The following is a 20000-nucleotide window of genomic DNA, read 5'->3' as shown; positions in this document are numbered from 1 at the left end:
CCTGTGATATGATCTGTAACATGAAACGGGCCAGATCCTATGATCTGAAATATAACATTAAACAGGCCAGATCCTGTGATCTGTTCTAACACGAACCTCACCTCCTCCATTCCAAGAGACGCAGGAAACACACAGACAGGCACAGATAGGTACACACACACAAACACATCCCTGCCTTGTTCAATATCGTCAATAAGGTGTGTAGGCAGGGGAAGCAGTGGTGAGATGACCAACCAACGCATTGACTGAAAAGAGAGAGAGAGAGAGAGAGAGAGAGAGAGAGAGAGAGAGAGAGAGAGAGACAGAGAGAGAGAGAGACAGAGAGAGAGACAGAGAGACAGAGAGAGAGAGACAGAGAGAGAGAGAGAGAGAGAGAGACAGAGAGAGAGAGAGAGAGAGAGAGAGAGAGAGAGAGAGAGAGAGAGAGAGAGAGAGAGAGAGAGAGAGAGAGAGAGAGAGAGAGAGAGAGACAGAGAGAGAGAGAGAGAGACAGAGAGAGAGAGAGAGAGACAGAGAGAGAGAGACAGAGAGAGAGAGAGAGAGAGAGAGAGAGAGAGAGAGAGAGAGAGAGAGAGAGAGAGAGAGAGAGACAGAGAGACAGAGAGAGAGACAGAGAGAAGAGAGAGAGAGACAGAGAGAGAGAGACAGAGAGAGAGAGACAGAGAGAGAGAGACAGAGAGAGAGAGACCGAGAGAGAGACAGAGAGAGAGAGAGACAGAGAGAGAGAGAGAGAGAGAGAGAGAGACAGAGAGACGTTTGGCCCAATGTTCAACAGGGCAGGCAGGGTGCCATTCTATCGAAGCCTTGCACCATAACAAGCACCTATGGGGATCATAAGTGTCAGTTCTCTCCCCAACCCTGTTGTTAGTACCTGGGTTCAAAGAGTATTCGTTCTATTACAAATACTTTGACGGTTTGATTGATCCACTGCCTAGATTGCCAGATGAGTGCGATTTACACTTTTGGTACTAATCCGTAGGTTACATTATGCCAGTCTAGCTCCATCAATCTCAGAGAAAGTATTTTAAAGAAAACAAATGCTATTTGAACCCAGGTTTGACACATGGTTACTGAAAATCTATTTACCGGTGCTCTATCTGAAGAGTTGTCTGGAGAGTCTTGTAAAACAGACCATGATCACTGACGCAATCATGTCCAGATAAAGTTAATGCATTGCCTTCTCTGAGCGAATGCTAAACAGTGATTCCCTGAGCTTAACAATCAATGCAGGTGCTGGCCATGCAGTGGCCGGGTAATGGTGGTAGAAGCACAATGCTGCTGTAATGTAGAGCCTACACATTTCAATGATCATTATTACATTACTGGACTTAGCTGTAACAGAGATAGTTAAACACATTCTTACATTACTGGACTTGGCTGTAACAGAGATAGTTAAACACACAAAGCACCCTCGGCTATTTCAGCCCACACCTGGGGCGGCAGGTAACCTAGTGGTTAAAGGCGTTGGGCCAGTAACCGAAAGGTCGCTGGTTCGAATGCCGTCCTGCCCACGAACAAGGCAGTTATCCCTCAACAACAACTGTTCCCCGGGCGCTGATGACGTGGACGTCCATTAAGACAGGCCCCTGTACCTCTCTGATTCAGAGGGTTAAATGACTCCTGTACCTCTCTGATTCAGAGGGTTAAATGACTCCTGCACCTCTCTGATTCAGAGGGTTAAATGACTCCTGCAACTCTGATTCAGAGGGTTAAATTACTCCTGTACCTCTCTGATTCAGAGGGGTTAAATGACTCCTGTACCTCTCTGATTCAGAGGGGTTAAATGACTCCTGTACCTCTCTGATTCAGAGGGGTTAAATGACTCCTGTACCTCTTTAATTCAGAGGGGCTAAATGACTCCTGTACCTCTCTGATTCAGAGGGTTAAATGATTCCTGTACCTCTCTGATTTAGAGGGGTTAAATGACTCCTGTACCTCTCTGATTTAGAGGGGTTAAATGACTCCTGTACCTCTCTGATTCAGAGGGGTTAAATGACTCCTGTACCTCTCTGATTCAGAGGGGTTAAATGACTCCTGTACCTCTCTGATTCAGAAGGGTTAAATGACTCCTGCACCTCTCTGATTCAGAGGGTTAAATGGCTCGTGCAACTCTGATTCAGAGTGGTTAAATGACTCCTGTACCTCTCTGATTCAGAGGGGTTAAATGACTCCTGTACCTCTCTGATTCAGAGGGGTTAAATGACTCCTGTACCTCTCTGATTCAGAGGGGTTGAATGACTCCTGCACCTCTCTGATTCAGAGGGGTTAAATTACTCCTGTACCTCTCTGATTCAGAGGGGTTAAATGACTCCTGTACCTCTCTGATTCAGAGGGGTTAAATGACTCCTGCACCTCTCTGATTCAGAGGGGTTAAATGACTCCTGTACCTCTCTGATTCAGAGGGGTTAAATGACTCCTGTACCTCTCTGATTCAGAGGGGTTAAATGACTCATGTACCTCTCTGATTCAGAGGGGTTAAATGACTCCTGTACCTCTTTAATTCAGAGGGGCTAAATGACTCCTGTACCTCTCTGATTCAGAGGGTTAAATGATTCCTGTACCTCTCTGATTTAGAGGGGTTAAATGACTCCTGTACCTCTTTAATTCAGAGGGGTTAAATGACTCCTGTACCTCTCTGATTCAGAGGGGTTAAATGACTCATGCACCTTTCTGATTCAGAGGGGTTAAATGACACCTGCACCTCTCTGATTAAGAGGGATTAAATGACTCCTGTACCTCTCTGATTCAGTGGGGTTAAATGACTCCTGCACCTCTCTGATTCAGAGGGGTTAAATGACTCCTGTACCTCTCTGATTCAGAGGGTTAAATGACTCATGCACCTCTCTGATTCAGAGGGGTTAAATGACTCCTGTACTTCTCTGATTCAGAGGGGTTAAATGACTCCTGCACCTCTCTGATTCAGAGGGGTTAAATGACTCCTGTACCTCTCTGATTCAGAGGGGTTAAATGACTCCTGTACCTCTCTGATTCAGAGGGGTTAAATGACTCCTGCACCTCTCTGATTCAGAGGGGTTAAATGACACCTGCACCTCTCTGATTCAGAGGGGTTAAATGACTCCTGCACCTCTCTGATTCAGAGGGTTAAATGACTCCTGCACCTCTCTGATTCAGAGGGTTAAATGACTCCTGCACCTCTCTGATTCAGAGGGTTAAATGACTCCTGCACCTCTCTGATTCAGAGGGGTTAAATGACTCATGCACCTCTCTGATTCAGAGGGGTTAAATGACTCCTGCACCTCTCTGATTCAGAGGGTTAAATGACTCATGCACCTCTCTGATTCAGAGGGGTTAAATGACTCCTGCACCTCTCTGATTCAGAGGGTTAAATGTAAAGACACCTTTCAGTTGGACATTACTCTTTTCTTGTAGTCTTTTTTCACATCAGTACTTCTTGTCTTTAAAATGTGCTTTCTTCCTGTCAGTGGGCACTTTTGAGTGTTTTGACAAAGACTATCAATGTCACAAATGGAACCCTATTCCCTATTATAGTGCACTACTTTTGAAAAGGGCCCGTAGGGAATAGGGTGCCATTTGGGAAGGAGAGAAAGGACTATTAAAATCCTGAAACCAAGTGTGTCTGTCGCATCAGCAACACGCGTCACTTCCTCCCGGGTATTGATCATTACAGAGTCACCACTTTTAAGAAATAAGAAATGGCACACTATTCCCTATTTTGTGCACTAGGTTTGACCAGGGCCCATAGGGCTCTGTAGTGAAGTATTTCGGGAATAGGGTGCCATTTGGGACGAACCCAGTGTCTTGGGTTTAGCCATGCTTCTCTGACAGCTACTAGGGAGGCCACTTTTACTGCTTCTGAAACAATGCTTTTAGCTTGTAAAATATAATGGAGTGGATGAAATACATAGCAAGGACACATTGCAGTGAGGGAGACAGTTCTAGAAGGTGGTGCCGGTACATATGCTGTTTAGTGTGTGTGTGTGTGTGTGTGTGAGTGAGCGTTTGTGTGTGTGTGCGTGTGAGTGTGACACATATTCCTGTTAAGCCATCTTGGCAGGTGCAGCATTAAGGCAGTAGATAATGTGTATGCCAACCCCTGCCAGTCTAAAACATTTCTGAAAGGCCATCCGCTGCGGCGTGTAATTTGCCCTTGAGACGTGGAGCCAGAGCTGGGTAGAGGACTAGAGAGGAGTGGCGGAGGAGGCTGGAGCTACCTGTAATGTTGCTCTTTCATTTACATAACAAATCAGTCATGATGGTTCACTCTGACACACGTCAAGAATAAGTGCAAGGGGAGTAATGAAGCTGTTGGTTATTGATGTGGTCGCCTGAACCTCCGCGGGATAATCGCTCAGACTAAGATAATGTTTCACATTTCAGGTGTGGTGGTTAGATGTGTGATGGCTCGTTTGGACATGTGCAAATATCTTAGTTACATTTTGATGAATGCATGCATCACTTTACGATCACTGTGCCCCTAACATGTACCCTGTTTAACATCACAACACTGTTCACTGTCTGTACCCTGTTTAACATCACAGCACTGTTCACTGTCTGTACCCTGTTTAACATCACAACACTGTTCACTGTCTGTACCCTGTTTAACATCACAGCACTGTTCACTGTCTGTACCCTGTTTAACATCACAACACTGTCCCCTGTCTATACCCTGTTTAACATCACAGCACTGTTCACTGTCTGTACCCTGTTTAACATCACAACACTGTTCACAGTATGTACCCTGCAGAATTTACTCACTGCCATGCAGTANTGTACCCTGTTTAACATCACATCACTGTTCACTGTCTGTACCCTGTTTAACATCACAGCACTGTTCACTGTCTGTACCCTGTTTAACATCACATCACTGTTCACAGTATGTACCCTGTTTAACATCACAACACTGTTCACTGTCTGTACCCTGTTTAACATCACAACACTGTTCACAGTATGTACCCTGTTTAACATCACAACCCTGTTCACTGTCTGTACCCTGTTTAACATCACAGCACTGTTCACTGTCTGTACCCTGTTTAACATCACAGCACTGTTCACTGTCTGTACCCTGTTTAACATCACAGCACTGTTCACTGTCTGTACCCTGTTTAACATCACAACACTGTCCACTGTCTGTACCCTGTTTAACATCACATCACTGTTCACTGTCTGTACCCTGTTTAACATCACAACACTGTTCACTGTCTGTACCCTGTTTAACATCACATCACTGTTCACTGTCTGTACCCTGTTTAACATCACAACACTGTTCACTGTCTGTACCCTGTTTAACATCACACCACTGTTCACTGTCTGTACCCTGTTTAACATCACAACACTGTTCACTCTTGTCATGACGTTGGCCTAGAGGTAGGTTTATGACAGTCATAAATACCTCTTTCCCCTCTCCCTACTATAACTGATGTGACATAAGAAAACCCCTTGGTTAACATAGAGATTCTGGGAACATCAGAAGTGGGGGGAAATGAACTATATTCTGGTAATCCGACCAACTGAACATATGCAGTGGTACTTAAGGTATATTATGTCAGTTCGCTTGCCCTCTGACACATTCTCATCAATGATAGAATGACATAAACTCTACTGTGGAAAGTCTAAACGTCAGAGGTATCGGATTCACATGGAATTGTTGTTTAATTCAAATGTTTGAATATGAAATTATTTGTGAAGAGATCAAATGTAATTTTAGCTTCCAAATGAGAGATTTGGATTTTCATAAATTTGGGCCTCTGCTCAACTAGGGGCCCGCCCCTGTGAAGAGACATGGGTTATAAACTTTTCAGACACACCCCTCTCCCTCCACTATAAAAGCCATTGACAAAAATATAACTTCCTGTTCCGGGTACATTTAGGATGACGATCCGATGTCAGAATGGTTCAGATAATAACTACAGAACTAAGCCAATATCAGCATGGACTTTGGTTGCAAATGGTATAAACTTTGAACTCGTATTCACTACAGAAGTGATACCTCCTAGCCGTTGAGTTAGCAACAGCTGCTACAAACGCAGGTTAGGAAGGACAGTCAGAGTATCCCGTCTACTACACATCGACGCTACTCCAACGTATCCAGTGACCACCAGAGACATTCTTCAAAGGACAGAGGACTCGGTTTGGCAAGACGGTCTTCCATCTACCACCAACCTACTGAAGCGCAGCTCAGAGTAAATATTTATTGCATTTTCCTTTTCAAATGGGCGGTAATTTAGAATGCATAAGATACTGTATTTACGATAGCACAGCTCGCCTATGTTCCAGTCTCCCGCTCTTTCACTAAAATCCCGCCCCTTCCCTTTGTGTAACAAGCTGTCATATCTGTTCCGCCCGCTAGGGACGTTTGCCTTTATGACGGCAATTTGTGATCAAGTTATGATTTAATTGTTTATGTGTGATTCTGTGTGATTAGTTAGGTATTTAGTAAATACATAATTAAACCCAATTTTGTATTGCTGATTCAACTTGTTAGCCAGGATTCTTGCAGATAACCAAGGATTTACCACTTTCAGATGAGACTGAATAAAATGACGATTAATGTGACTGCTACGGATGTAAAATATTACTAAATCTTTAAGAGTTTATTCGGAAGATAACAGCTCTATAAATATTCTTCCGTGGTGTCCCACTCTAGTTAATTATATTTACATGATTAGTTCAATCAGGTAATATTAATTACGGAGAAATTATTTTATAGAATAGCATGTCATAGCAATTAATCTGGCATAGTCAAAGACACGACACTGTCTGTACCCTGTTTAACATCACAACACTGTTCACTGTCTGTACCCTGTTTAACATCACAACACTGTCCCCTGTCTGTACCCTGTTTAACATCACAACGCTGTCCACTGTCTGTACCCTGTTTAACATCACAACACTGTTCACTGTCTGTACCCTGTTTAACATCACAACACTGTTCACTGTCTGTACCCTGTTTAACATCACAACACTGTTCACTGTCTGTACCCTGTTTAACATCACACCACTGTTCACTGTCTGTACCCTGTTTAACATCACAACACTGTTCACTGTCTGTACCCTGTTTAACATCACAGCACTGTTCACTGTCTGTACCCTGTTTAACATCACAACACTGTTCACTGTCTGTACCCTGTTTAACATCACACCACTGTTCACTGTCTGTACCCTGTTTAACATCACAACACTCTTCACTGTCTGTACCCTGCAGAATTTACTCACTGCCCATGCAGTATTCTATGCAGGGTTATTTTTATGATACAAGCTTCACTATCGTAAAGCAAGTTGAACTTTAACCCCATAGCTAAACACTCAAGGCTAAATACAATATCCAAACTGCCTCTGGAAGAAACATCAGCACAAGAATTGTTAGTCGGGAGCATCATGAAATGGGTTTCCATGGCCGAGCAGCAGCACACAAGCCTAAGATCACCATGTGCAATGCCAAGCGTTGGCTGGAGTGGTGTAAAGCTCGCCGCCATTGGACTCTGGAGCAGTCGCAAAGCATTCTCTGGAGTGATGAATCACGCTTCACTATCTGTCAGTCCGACGGACTAATCTGGGTTTGGTGGATGCCAGGAGAACGCTACCTCCCAAAATGCATAGTGACAACTGTAAAGTTTGGTGGAGGAGGAATAATGGGCTGGGGCTGTTGTTCATGGTTCGGGCCCCTTAGTTCCAGTGATGGGAAATCTTAACGCTACATCATACAATGACTTTCTAGACGATTCTGTGCTTTCAACTTTGTGGCAACAGTTTGGGGAAGGCCCTTTCCTGTTTCAGCATGACAATGCCCTCATGCACAAAGCCAGGTCCATACAGAAATGGTTTGTCAATATCGGTCTGGAAGAGCTCGACTGGCCTGCACAGAACCCTGACCTCAACCCCATCGAACACCTTTGGGATAAATTGGAACGCTGACTGCGAGCCTGGCCTAATCGCCCCCAACATCAGTGCCTGACCTCACTAATACTCTTGTGGCTGAATGGAAGCAAGTCCCCGCAGCAATGTTCCAACATCTAGTGGAAAACCTTCCCAGAAGAGTGGAGGCTGTTATAGCAGCAAAGAGGAAGCAACTCCATATTAATGCCCAGGATTTTGGAATGAGATGTTCGACGAGCAGGTGTCCATATACTTTTTGTCGTGTATTACAGATGGAAATAGATCCCCCCTGAAAACCAAATCTATTCTTGACAATCTATTCTTAATGTTCCCTCGTTTAGAAAAAGAGAGAGACGATCAGTATGATGACTCAGACAGGAAACAGCCTGATGAATATCTAATATGTACTCAATATCGCCTCTTGTAACTGATTCTAACTGAACTATCAAGCAAGATGTATGATATATTTCAATTTATATCAATAAAATGAACATTTCTGTCATGAATTGTTCAAAAACAAATCTTAAAAATAGTTGAAATGTCATTTTTGAACATTAACAACTTACTCCATAAATGTACTGTACAGATGTAGGGTCTTAATTTAAGACAGTTTGCTACAGCAAGAAAATTATCCTGCAGCAACAGGACATGTGAATTATTATTATTATTATTATGTGGGTTATAATTAATGGACGTTTTTGTGGGAAAATCTCATTTCAAAGTGGAAATTACAAACTACAAAATCATTTTTAAACACAATACAAGTTTTAAATGTCCTGAATTGCAGGAAAGTTCTCCTGCAACAGGGTGATCAAATTAAGATCCTACATTTGTAATCAGTCGTGTTTGAAAGGTAACATGTGACCATGGAGATTTACCTTTTTCACAAATACATGTGAGGTTCTGTCCATTCCCAGTCTCAGTGCAGTTCACCGTGCGTTCTTGGCATATTCCTAGTGAGCAGAGGTCCATATCTACAGAACAATCTTCCCCTTGAAACCCTGCAACACCCAAACACACACACACACACCATACACACATGTAAATCAGACAGTTTATTCCATCAAGAGGACAATACAAGACACCGGAGGACAAAATGAAATAAAAATATAGCCCTTAGCAACATGAACTCAATAAAGAACATGACATGGAACACACTGTGCACCACATGCTCTACTTGGAGACAATTTCCTTCAAATGTCCTTGTTAAGCTACGAGGAGCCATTAAGTAAAGAAGAATGTACTACTCTGAAACGTGGGACAATTTGCTTTCCATGAGGAAGCCAAGCCACTATTACGTTAGGAATTCACAAAATGATTTTTAAAACATATTTATGTCTGTTTTATGTTTTATTAGTAAAAGACATCCTTTCTGTAGTAGATTGACGTGAGTCATTGATTCCTCTACCTGCTGCCCAGTATAGTAATAGAGTGAGTGAAGCATCGACATAAAGACCCATCCTGTCTCTCTCCCTACTGATCTATATCACATTTGTCTACCGAAGCAGATGCCGCGTCTACATGTCATTGACAGCTGGGGCCACGTCGATAACTTTTTGTTCTGAATAAAACCCCAGCCGCCGTGTAACTGATACCTGGTCAATAATGCCAGTAAATAAGGCTGGCTGATATATCACAGCCCATAATGGAACAGAGAATGACCTTAATGAATGCCTGAATGGACCTCATTTACAATGTCAGCATCCCAAATGGCACCATATTCCCTATGTAGTGCACTACATTTGACCAGAGACCTATGGGCAATGAGTAGTGAGAAGTGCGCTATGTAGGGAATAGGGAGCCATTTGAGACGCATTAAAAAAATCTCTCTCTGCTCCCAAATGGGTGCTCTATGAGATAAAGATGCTGTCTAATTGGAAAACATATCCCAAATGGGTGCTCTGTGAGATAACGATGCTGTCTAATTGGAAAACATATCCCAAATGGGTGCTCTGTGAGATAACGATGCTGTCTAATTGGAAAACATATCCCAAATGGGTGCTCTGTGAGATAACGATGCTGTCTAATTGGAAAACATATCCCAAATGGGTGCTCTGTGAGATAACGATGCTGTCTAATTGGAAAACATATCCCAAATGGGTGCTCTGTGAGATAACGATGCTGTCTAATTGGAAAACATATCCCAAATGGGTGCTCTGTGAGATAACGATGCTGTCTAATTGGAAAACATATCCCAAATGGGTGCTCTGTGAGATAACGATGCTGTCTAATTGGAAAACATATCCCAAATGGAAAGAGCCAACTGTAGTAAGAAGAAGATACAGACTGTGGCCTGATGTGTTTTCTGGACATTAAATAATCAATAGTAGCAGCTATCAAGTCAACATCTCACAATGTCACCTCACCGCTGCAAATGTTTTGCTTGAATTGACTGAGTCTATTAGTAACACTTTGCTGAGGAGATAACGGAATCATCGTTAACATTTTACAAACTATAGGTTAATGATACACTTACTGTTGTTTAACGTGTAGTAGTGGTTAACCTACGTTTACATGATGGCACATTGACAGCAGAAGACGTTTCACAACTAACTATCAACGATTCATTACTTTCTCCCATCTTCCTCCAATTATAGTGTATGACTTACCATTTTGAAGTGCTGAGTCTGTGTAAAAAAAACACACATTTTCGTTGTTGACCGAATAGAGATGGGGAGTCTAAATATTAACACTAGAACCAGCAGGACTTGAGACTTGAGACATATAAGCAGCAGCCATATTGATTTACTATAAACCATTTTCATGGATAACCTAATAGAAGTGAGACATTATATTCAAGGCCAAATGGATGTCACATCAGTTCAACCACCCGGAGTTGCTAACGGACAGCTACTGCCTCCAACAAAGTATTTCACACGTGTTTAATAACCAATTGTGCGTACAATTCACCTGGAGGTTAATGTTGCATGAAGGAATGTCACACGTAGGGTGCGTATCAAATTGCACCCTATTACCCTATACAGTGTGCTACTTTTAAACAGAGCACTACGCGTTCCTTTACTGGCCCTGATAAAAGTAGTGACTTACAGAGGAAATAGGTTGGCATTTAGGACGCAGTCTTACAGTACCTGCTCAAATCTCCAAATTGAACTACTTACTTCCTGTACAGCCACCATTAGACAACTGTAGAGAATACAGCCACCATTAGACAACTGTAGAGAATACAGCCACCATTAGACTACTGTAGAGAATACAGCCACCATTAGACTACTGTAGAGAATACAGCCACCATTAGACTACTGTAGAGAATACAGCCACCATTAGACTACTGTAGAGAATACAGCCACCATTAGACAACTGTAGAGAATACAGCCACCATTAGACTACTGTAGAGAATACAGCCACCATTAGACTACTGTAGAGAATACAGCCACCATTAGACTACTGTAGAGTATACAGCCACCATTAGACTACTGTAGAGAATACAGCCACCATTAGACTACTGTAGAGAATACAGCCACCATTAGACTACTGTAGAGAATACAGACACCATTAGACTACTGTAGAGAATACAGCCACCATTAGACTACTGTAGAGAATACAGACACCATTAAACTACTGTAGAGAATACAGCCACCATTAGACTACTGTAGAGAATACAGCCACCATTAGACTACTGTAGAGAATACAGCCACCATTAGACTACTGTAGAGAATACAGCCACCATTAGACTACTGTAGAGAATACAGCCACCATTAGACTACTGTAGAGAATACAGCCACCATTAGACTACTGTAGAGAATACAGACACCATTAAACTACTGTAGAGAACACAGACACCATTAAACTACTGTAGAGAACACAGACACCATTAAACTACTGTAGAGGATATAGCCACCATTAGACTACTGTAGAGAATACAGCCACCATTAGACTACTGTAGAGAATACAGCCACCATTAGACTACTGTAGAGAATACAGCCACCATTAGACTGCTGTAGAGAATACAGACACCATTAGACTACCGTAGAGAACACAGACACCATTAAACTACTGTGGAGAATACAGCCACCATTAGACTACTGTAGAGAATACAGCCACCATTAGACTACTGTGGAGAATACAGACACCATTAGACTACTGTAGAGAATACAGCCACCATTAGACTACTGTAGAGAATACAGCCACCATTAGACTACTGTAGAGAACACAGACACCATTAAACTACTGTAGAGAACACAGACACCATTAAACTACTGTAGAGAACACAGACACCATTAGACTACTGTAGAGAATACAGCCACCATTAGACTACTGTAGAGGATATAGCCACCATTAGACTACTGTAGAGAATACAGCCACCATTAGACTACTGTAGAGAATACAGCCACCATTAAACTACTGTAGAGAATACAGCCACCATTAGACTACTGTAGAGAATACAGCCACCATTAGACTACTGTAGAGAATACAGCCACCATTAGACTACTGTAGAGAATACAGCCACCATTAGACTACTGTAGAGAATACAGCCACCATTAGACTACTGTAGAGAATACAGCCACCATTAGACTACTGTAGAGAATACAGCCACCATTAGACTATTGTGGAGAATACAGCCACCATTAGAATACTGTAGAGAATACAGCCACCATTAGACTACTGTAGAGAATACAGCCACCATTAGACTACTGTGGAGAATACAGCCACCATTAGACTACTGTAGAGAATACCGCCTCCATTAGAATACTGTAGAGAATACAGCCACCATTAGACTATTGTGGAGAATACAGCCACCATTAGACTACTGTAGAGAATACAGCCACCATTAGACTATTGTGGAGAATACAGCCACCATTAGACTACTGTAGAGAATACAGCCACCATTAGACTACTGTAGAGAATACAGCCACCATTAGACTACTGTAGAGAATACAGCCACCATTAGACTACTGTAGAGAATACAGCCACCATTAGACTACTGTAGAGAATACAGCCACAATTAGACTACTGTAGAGAATACAGCCACCATTAGACTACTGTAGAGAATACAGCCACCATTAGACTACTGTAGAGAATACAGCCACCATTAGACTACTGTAGAGAATACAGCCACCATTAGACTACTGTAGAGAATACAGCCACCATTAGACTACTGTAGAGAATACAGCCACCATTAGACTACTGTAGAGAATACAGCCACCATTAGACTAATGTAGAGAATACAGACACCATTAGACTACTGTAGAGAATACAGACACCATTAGACTACTGTAGAGAATACAGACACCATTAGACTACTGTAGAGAATACAGACACCATTAGACAACTTCAGACTTTAGAGAAAACAGCAAGTAACACCAAGAGCTACTAAAGAGATGAAGCTTCATCGTAAACATTTTGTTTTATAACCCATTCAGTCTCTCAACCAATCATTCATATGTATTTATAAAGCCATTTTTACAGCAGCAGATGTCACAAAGTGCTGTACAGAAACCCAGCCTAAAACCCCAAACAGCAAGCAATGCAGGTGTAGAAGCACGGTGGCTAGGACCAACTCCATAGAAAGGCAATGTAGACATAGAAGCACGGTGGCTAGGACCGACTCCATAGAAAGACAATGTAGACATAGAAGCACGGTGGCTAGGACCGACTCCATAGAAAGACAATGTAGACATAGAAGCACGGTGGCTAGGACCAACTCCATAGAAAGACAATGTAGACATAGAAGCACGGTGGCTAGGACCAACTCCATAGAAAGACAATGTAGACATAGAAGCACGGTGGCTAGGACCGACTCCATAGAAAGGCAGCAACCTGGGAAGAAACCTTGAGAGGAATCAGTAGTGCTGAGGGATTAACCGTCAGTCATTTTTCATTTTTTAAACAACTAGTTAAAGTTCAATTTAGTTTGTGTTTTTTGTCTGTGAGCTCGATGTGCAGTTTCTGGAGAGATGAATCAGAGCTAGAAACGGAGACTGAGATAAGAGAGAACCCGTGATCGAGAGGGACAGAAAGCGGTTGCTTCACGAGCCTGAAAATACATGATCTAAGTGATTGATAGTTGGTGTTCCGAATTCATAAAAATATGTCTTATTTACTTTGAAGAACTACTAAAATAGTGATTTTGTCAGATAGCAGGTCTATAGAGACCTGATGATGACTTGGAATTAAATAAATAATAATAAAGTCATAAAATAAAAGGATGGTTAATAAGTGATAAGCAGTAATGGGAAGTCACTACCATTATGGGACTTTTATTGATCATTTGATTCTGTGTTGATACATCATTCAACCCACAATGCATTACAAATTAATATCAATTGTTTTAACCAACCGAAACGGCCTCAAAAAGCAATAATCTCTCAGCACTAGAAACCAGGCTCCGAGGGGAGGCCAGTTCTCTTCTGGCTGTGCCGGTGGAGATTCTAAAATAGTACGTAGCCATTAAGGCTTGATTGTTCTTCAAGATGTTCAAACGTTTATGGATGACCAGCAGGGTCAGATAATAATCACAGTGGTTATAGAGGATGCAACAGTCAGCCCGTCATTTGGCTTTTCATACCCGAGCATTCAGAGGTCGAGACAGCAGGTCGGGGGGATAAAGGACTGAAGGAGACATTCAGAGGTCGAGACAGCAGGTCGGGGTGATAAAGGACTGAAGGAGGCATTCAGAGGTCGAGACAGCAGGTCGGGGGGATAAAGGACTGAAGGAGACATTCAGAGGTCGAGACAGCAGGTCGGGGGGATAAAGGACTGAAGGAGACATTCAGAGATCGAGACAGCAGGTCGGGGGGATAAAGGACTGAAGGAGACATTCAGAGGTCGAGACAGCAGGTCGGGGGGATAAAGGACTGAAGGAGACATTCAGAGGTCGAGACAGCAGGTCGGGGGGATAAAGGACTGAAGGAGACATTCAGAGGTCGAGACAGCAGGTCGGGGGGATAAAGGACTGAAGGAGACATTCAGAGGTCGAGACAGCAGGTCGGGAGGATAAAGGACTGAAGGAGACATTCAGAGATCGAGACAGCAGGTCGGGGGGATAAAGGACTGAAGGAGACATTCAGAGGTCGAGACAGCAGGTCGGGGGGATAAAGGACTGAAGGAGACATTCAGAGGTCGAGACAGCAGGTCGGGGGGATAAAGGACTGAAGGAGACATTCAGAGGTCGAGACAGCAGGTCGGGGGGATAAAGGACTGAAGGAGACATTCAGAGGTCGAGACAGCAGGTCGGGGGGATAAAGGACTGAAGGAGACATTCAGAGGTCGAGACAGCAGGTCGGGGGGATAAAGGACTGAAGGAGACATTCAGAGGTCGAGACAGCAGGTCGGGGGGATAAAGGACTGAAGGAGACATTCAGAGGTCGAGACAGCAGGTCGGGGTGATAAAGGACTGAAGGAGACATTCAGAGGTCGAGACAGCAGGTCGGGGGGATAAAGGACTGAAGGAGACATTCAGAGGTCGAGACAGCAGGTCGGGGGGATAAAGGACTGAAGGAGACATTCAGAGGTCGAGACAGCAGGTCGGGGGGATAAAGGACTGAAGGAGACATTCAGAGGTCGAGACAGCAGGTCGGGGGGATAAAGGACTGAAGGAGACATTCAGAGGTCGAGACAGCAGGTCGGGGGGATAAAGGACTGAAGGAGACATTCAGAGGTTGAGAAAGCAGGTCGGGGGGATAAAGGACTGAAGGAGAAAGTGACTATGTGAATAACATGACATTTCCTCTGAATTGTTTAAACCATATGTACCGAAAACTGTAATACATTTATTTTATTATATCACTGAATCATTGTATTGTTTGTCTATCTGTCAATTAATTCGTAAGGCACCAACTCCGGTTTGACACGAAAATAAAATGTCATTCATTCACTCATTTATTGTGTAAACAAAATTAATATATTATTGCATCTCATTTGAGTATCAAAGTAGGCCTCTTAGCACCCCTCTACAATAATCTCCTGAACCTGAAGTCTCTTAGCACCCCTCTACAATAATCTCCTGAACTCTCTTAGCACCCCTCTACAATAATCTCCTGAACCTGAACTCTCTTAGCACCCCTCTACAATAATCTCCTGAACCTGAACTCTTAGCACCCTTCTACAATAATCTCCTGAACCTGAAGTCTCTTAGCACCCCTCTACAATAATCTCCTGAACTCTTTTAGCACCCCTCTACAATAATCTCCTGAACCTGAACTCTCTTAGCACCCCTCTACAATAATCTCCTGAACCTGAACTCTCTTAGCACCCCTCTACAATAATCTCCTGAACCTGAACTCTTAGCACCCCTCTACAATAACCTCCTGAACCTGATCTCTCTTAGCACTCCTCTACAATAATCTCCTGAACCTGAACTCTTAGGACCCCTCTACAATAATCTCCTGAACCTGAAGTCTCTTAGCACCCCTCTACAATAATCTCCTGAACCTGAAGTCTCTTAGCACCCCTCTACAATAATCTCCTGAACCTGAACTCTCTTAGCACCCCTCTACAATAACCTCCTGAACCTGAACTCTCTTAGCACCCCTCTACAATAATCTCCTGAACCTGAAGTCTCTTAGCACCCCTCTACAATAATCTCCTGAACCTGAACTCTCTTAGCACCCCTCTACAATAATCTCCTGAACCTGAAGTCTCTTAGCACCCCTCTACAATAACCTCCTGAACCTGAACTCTCTTAGCACCCCTCTACAATAATCTCCTGAACCTGAAGTCTCTTAGCACCCCTCTACAATAATGAAACTGGTAATCAATCAACATGTGTATTGAAACTGAGGAATCCTAAAGCTGCTATCAGAGAAACTCAGAAAGTTTGTTTTTTATACAAATGGAGGAGGAACAATGATATGCCGAATTTATGCAGATATCCTGCCAGGATGAATAGGTAGAGAAAAATGACTCTAAGCAACATCAACCAGCAAACCACCTGAGACCAGCAAAAAGCATTTTTAAGCTTTTCTGCTGTATGTGCTTTGTCGAATCTTATTTGACAAATAATGAAGTGCAAGGATCCGTACACATTCACCACACTGTCACAGTACAGCAGTAGAAGCTTGTATCAGCAGGCCTGGGTTCAAATACTTTTTTAAATCATCCTAAATACTTCAAACTGTGATTGACTAAGCTTTCCTGTTGTGATGGAATCAAAAGTAAAGTACAGAAGGTGCCAACCTCGTCCACCTGGCACTGCTCCAGGTAGACTATACAACAAACACTCAACGTATTTGAAAGGCTTCAAACAGGTACCTGAACCCATGTCTATGTATCAGTTCCCTGGATTAGGGAGGCACTATAGCACTATATTTCAAAGGTAGTGTACTATGTAGGGAATAGGGTGCCATTTGGGACTCATGCAGTGCCTCAGATAACCACCTCAGATCACTATGACATGAGAAATGACAACAACAATATTGCATGACGCTGATATATTAATGAAGTATAAAAAGGGATAAATTGAAATGAATCTCCATGATTAAAATCCCCCTGTAAAGAAACAGATGGCTGTCTATTTGCAAAAATCAAGACAAATATCAGTGCATTACCAGTATGAGTTTAATGATCAATATGCCTGGAACACATGATCTGATCTCAAATGCCACCCTATTCATTGTGTAGTCCACTACTTGGTCAAAGTAAAGCACTATATACTGTAGGGAGTAGAGTGCCATTTGGGACGAACCACCGTTGTGGGTAAATTCATTCTTAACCTCTGTAGCGGCAATGTGTTTACAAAACATGAATTCTTAACCTCTGTAGTGGCAATATCATTCACGAAACACTATATTGTGCTTACAGAATTAAATAAATAACTTAATTCAATACATTAAATAAATCTATAATTGTTTCAAATTAGACTCCAGTACAGTGTTGATCAAGCCACTCAGACATCAGAAATCATATGTCAGAAATGCAGTAAATCTAAATGTATTATTTTATGTGGAAAGGAAAACAATGTGCTTGAAGAGGTGTGTATGTAAATGTCAACAAGTGTCCCTGCACGACAAGGCCTGCGTCCCTGCACGACAAGGCCTGCGTCCCTGCACGACAAGGCCTGCGTCCCTGCACGACAAGGCCTGCGTCCCTGCAAGACAAGGCCTGCGTCCCTGCAAGACAAGGCCTGCGTCCCTGCACGACAAGGCCTGCGTCCCTGCACGACAACACCTGCGTCCCTGCACGACAAGGCCTGCGTCCCTGCACGACAAGGCCTGCGTCCCTGCACGACAAGGCCTGCGTCCCTGCACGACAAGGCCTGCGTCCCTACACGACAAGGCCTGCGTCCCTGCACGACAAGGCCTGCGTCCCTGCACGACAAGGCCTGCGTCCCTACAAGACAAGGGCTGCGTCCCTGCACGACAAGGCCTGCGTCCCTGCACGACAAGGCCTGCGTCCCTGCAAGACAAGGGCTGCGTCCCTACAAGACAAGGGCTGCGTCCCTACACGACAAGGGCTGCGTCCCTACAAGACAAGGCCTGCGTCCCTGCAAGACAAGGGCTGCGTCCCTAAAAGACAAGGGCTGCGTCCCTGCAAGACAAGGGCTGCGTCCCTGCAAGACAAGGGCTGCGTCCCTGCAAGACAAGGGCTGCGTCCCTGCAAGACAAGGGTTGCGTCCCTGCAAGACAAGGGCTGCGTCCCTGCAAGACAAGGGCTGCGTCCCTGCAAGACAAGGGCTGCGTCCCTACAAGACAAGGGCTGCGTCCCTACACGACAAGGGCTGCGTCCCTGCAAGACAAGGGCTGCGTCCCTACACGACAAGGACTGCGTCCCTACACGACAAGGGCTGCGTCCCTACACGACAAGGCCTGCGTCCCTACACGACAAGGGCTGCGTCCCTACACGACAAGGGCTGCGTCCCTACACGACAAGGCATGCGTCCCTACAAGACAAGGGCTGCGTCCCTGCAAGACAAGGCCTGCGTCCCTGCAAGACAAGGGCTGCGTCCCTACACGACAAGGGCTGCGTCCCTACACGACAAGGGCTGCGTCCCTACACGACAAGGGCTGCGTCCCTACACGACAAGGGCTGCGTCCCTACACGACAAGGGCTGCGTCCCTAAAAGACAAGGGCTGCGTCCCTAAAAGACAAGGGCTGCGTCCCTACAAGACAAGGCCTGCGTCCCTACACGACAAGGCCTGCGTCCCTACACGACAAGGCCTGCGTCCCTACACGACAAGGCCTGCGTCCCTACACGACAAGGCCTGCGTCCCTACACGACAAGGGCTGCGTCCCTACAAGACAAGGCCTGCGTCCCTACACGACAAGGCCTGCGTCCCTACATGACAAGGCCTGCATCCCTACAAGACAAGGGCTGCGTCCCTACAAGACAAGGGCTGCGTCCCTACAAGACAAGGGCTGCGTCCCTACATGACAAGGGCTGCGTCCCTACATGACAAGGGCTGCGTCCCTACAAGACAAGGCCTGCGTCCCTACAAGACAAGGGCTGAGTCCCAAATGGCACCCTATTCCCTATTTATTTCCTATTGGCCGTAGTCAAAAGTATTGCACTAGATAGGGAACAGGGCACACACAGCTTGTGGTGGTCCATTATTTTATTTTAACTGTAGAGCTAGCTGACAAGCAGTAGTAAAACAGCATGCCATCCAATATTCACAAACCAACACAGATGCAGTGGAAGATGGTCAAACATCTATTCAAAATGCAAATGGGGCCATCATGCCGTACAGCAAAATAACATTACATTAATGTACCTCAGGTCTGTTTGGCTTTCGTATTCTGTTGACCATTAAAAACACCGAGACATTATGGCTGCTCTCATCTGTTGGTTGAATTTCATATGATTGTTTTCTACTGAGGCTTGTAAAATGTAAACGCCTTTCTAAAAATGACTACATTATTGCAGCATGAGGCATGTACATTATAAAGAACTTGCTACCGTGCATCTGTGACGCACAGCTGTGTCTTCTTAAGTATGTGTGTATTTAATTGGTCTGTAAAGCATGGATGAATGCGCAGAGGCTGAAACGGTTTGTAAAGCATGGATGAATGCGTAGATGCTGAAACGGTTTGTAAAGCATGGATGAAGGCGAAGATGCTGAAACGGTTTGTAAAGCATAGATGAAGGCGTAGATGCTGAAACGGTTTGTAAAGCATGGATGAAGGCGAAGATGCTGAAACGGTTTGTAAAGCATAGATGAAGGCGTAGAAGCTGAAACGGTTTGTAAAGG

General features: G+C 44.0%; 2 protein-coding genes across 2 annotated transcripts in view; one reads left to right on the top strand and one right to left on the bottom strand.

Moving 5' to 3' along the window:
- LOC129846420 (protein eyes shut homolog) overlaps window positions 1–8835 on the bottom strand; it is a gene marked incomplete at its 3' end in the record, with an annotated part of 30931 nt that extends 22096 nt beyond the window's left edge. The window contains exon 1 of the mRNA XM_055914348.1: window positions 8733–8835. Coding sequence (XP_055770323.1) covers window positions 8733–8826 — 94 coding nt within the window. The remainder of the gene's footprint in view (window positions 1–8732) is intronic.
- An 11013-nt stretch (window positions 8836–19848) lies between these two features.
- The window catches only part of LOC129846419 (protein eyes shut homolog), a 64846-nt gene continuing 64694 nt past the window's right edge, over window positions 19849–20000 (top strand). Inside the window, exon 1 of the mRNA XM_055914347.1 lies at window positions 19849–19875. Coding sequence (XP_055770322.1) covers window positions 19849–19875 — 27 coding nt within the window. The remainder of the gene's footprint in view (window positions 19876–20000) is intronic.

Source organism: Salvelinus fontinalis, unplaced genomic scaffold (genome assembly GCF_029448725.1).
Source record: "Salvelinus fontinalis isolate EN_2023a unplaced genomic scaffold, ASM2944872v1 scaffold_0535, whole genome shotgun sequence".
Lineage (NCBI taxonomy): Eukaryota > Metazoa > Chordata > Actinopteri > Salmoniformes > Salmonidae > Salvelinus > Salvelinus fontinalis.
Note: the sequence above shows the minus strand (reverse complement) of the source record. Positions and strands in the feature narration are given on the sequence as shown.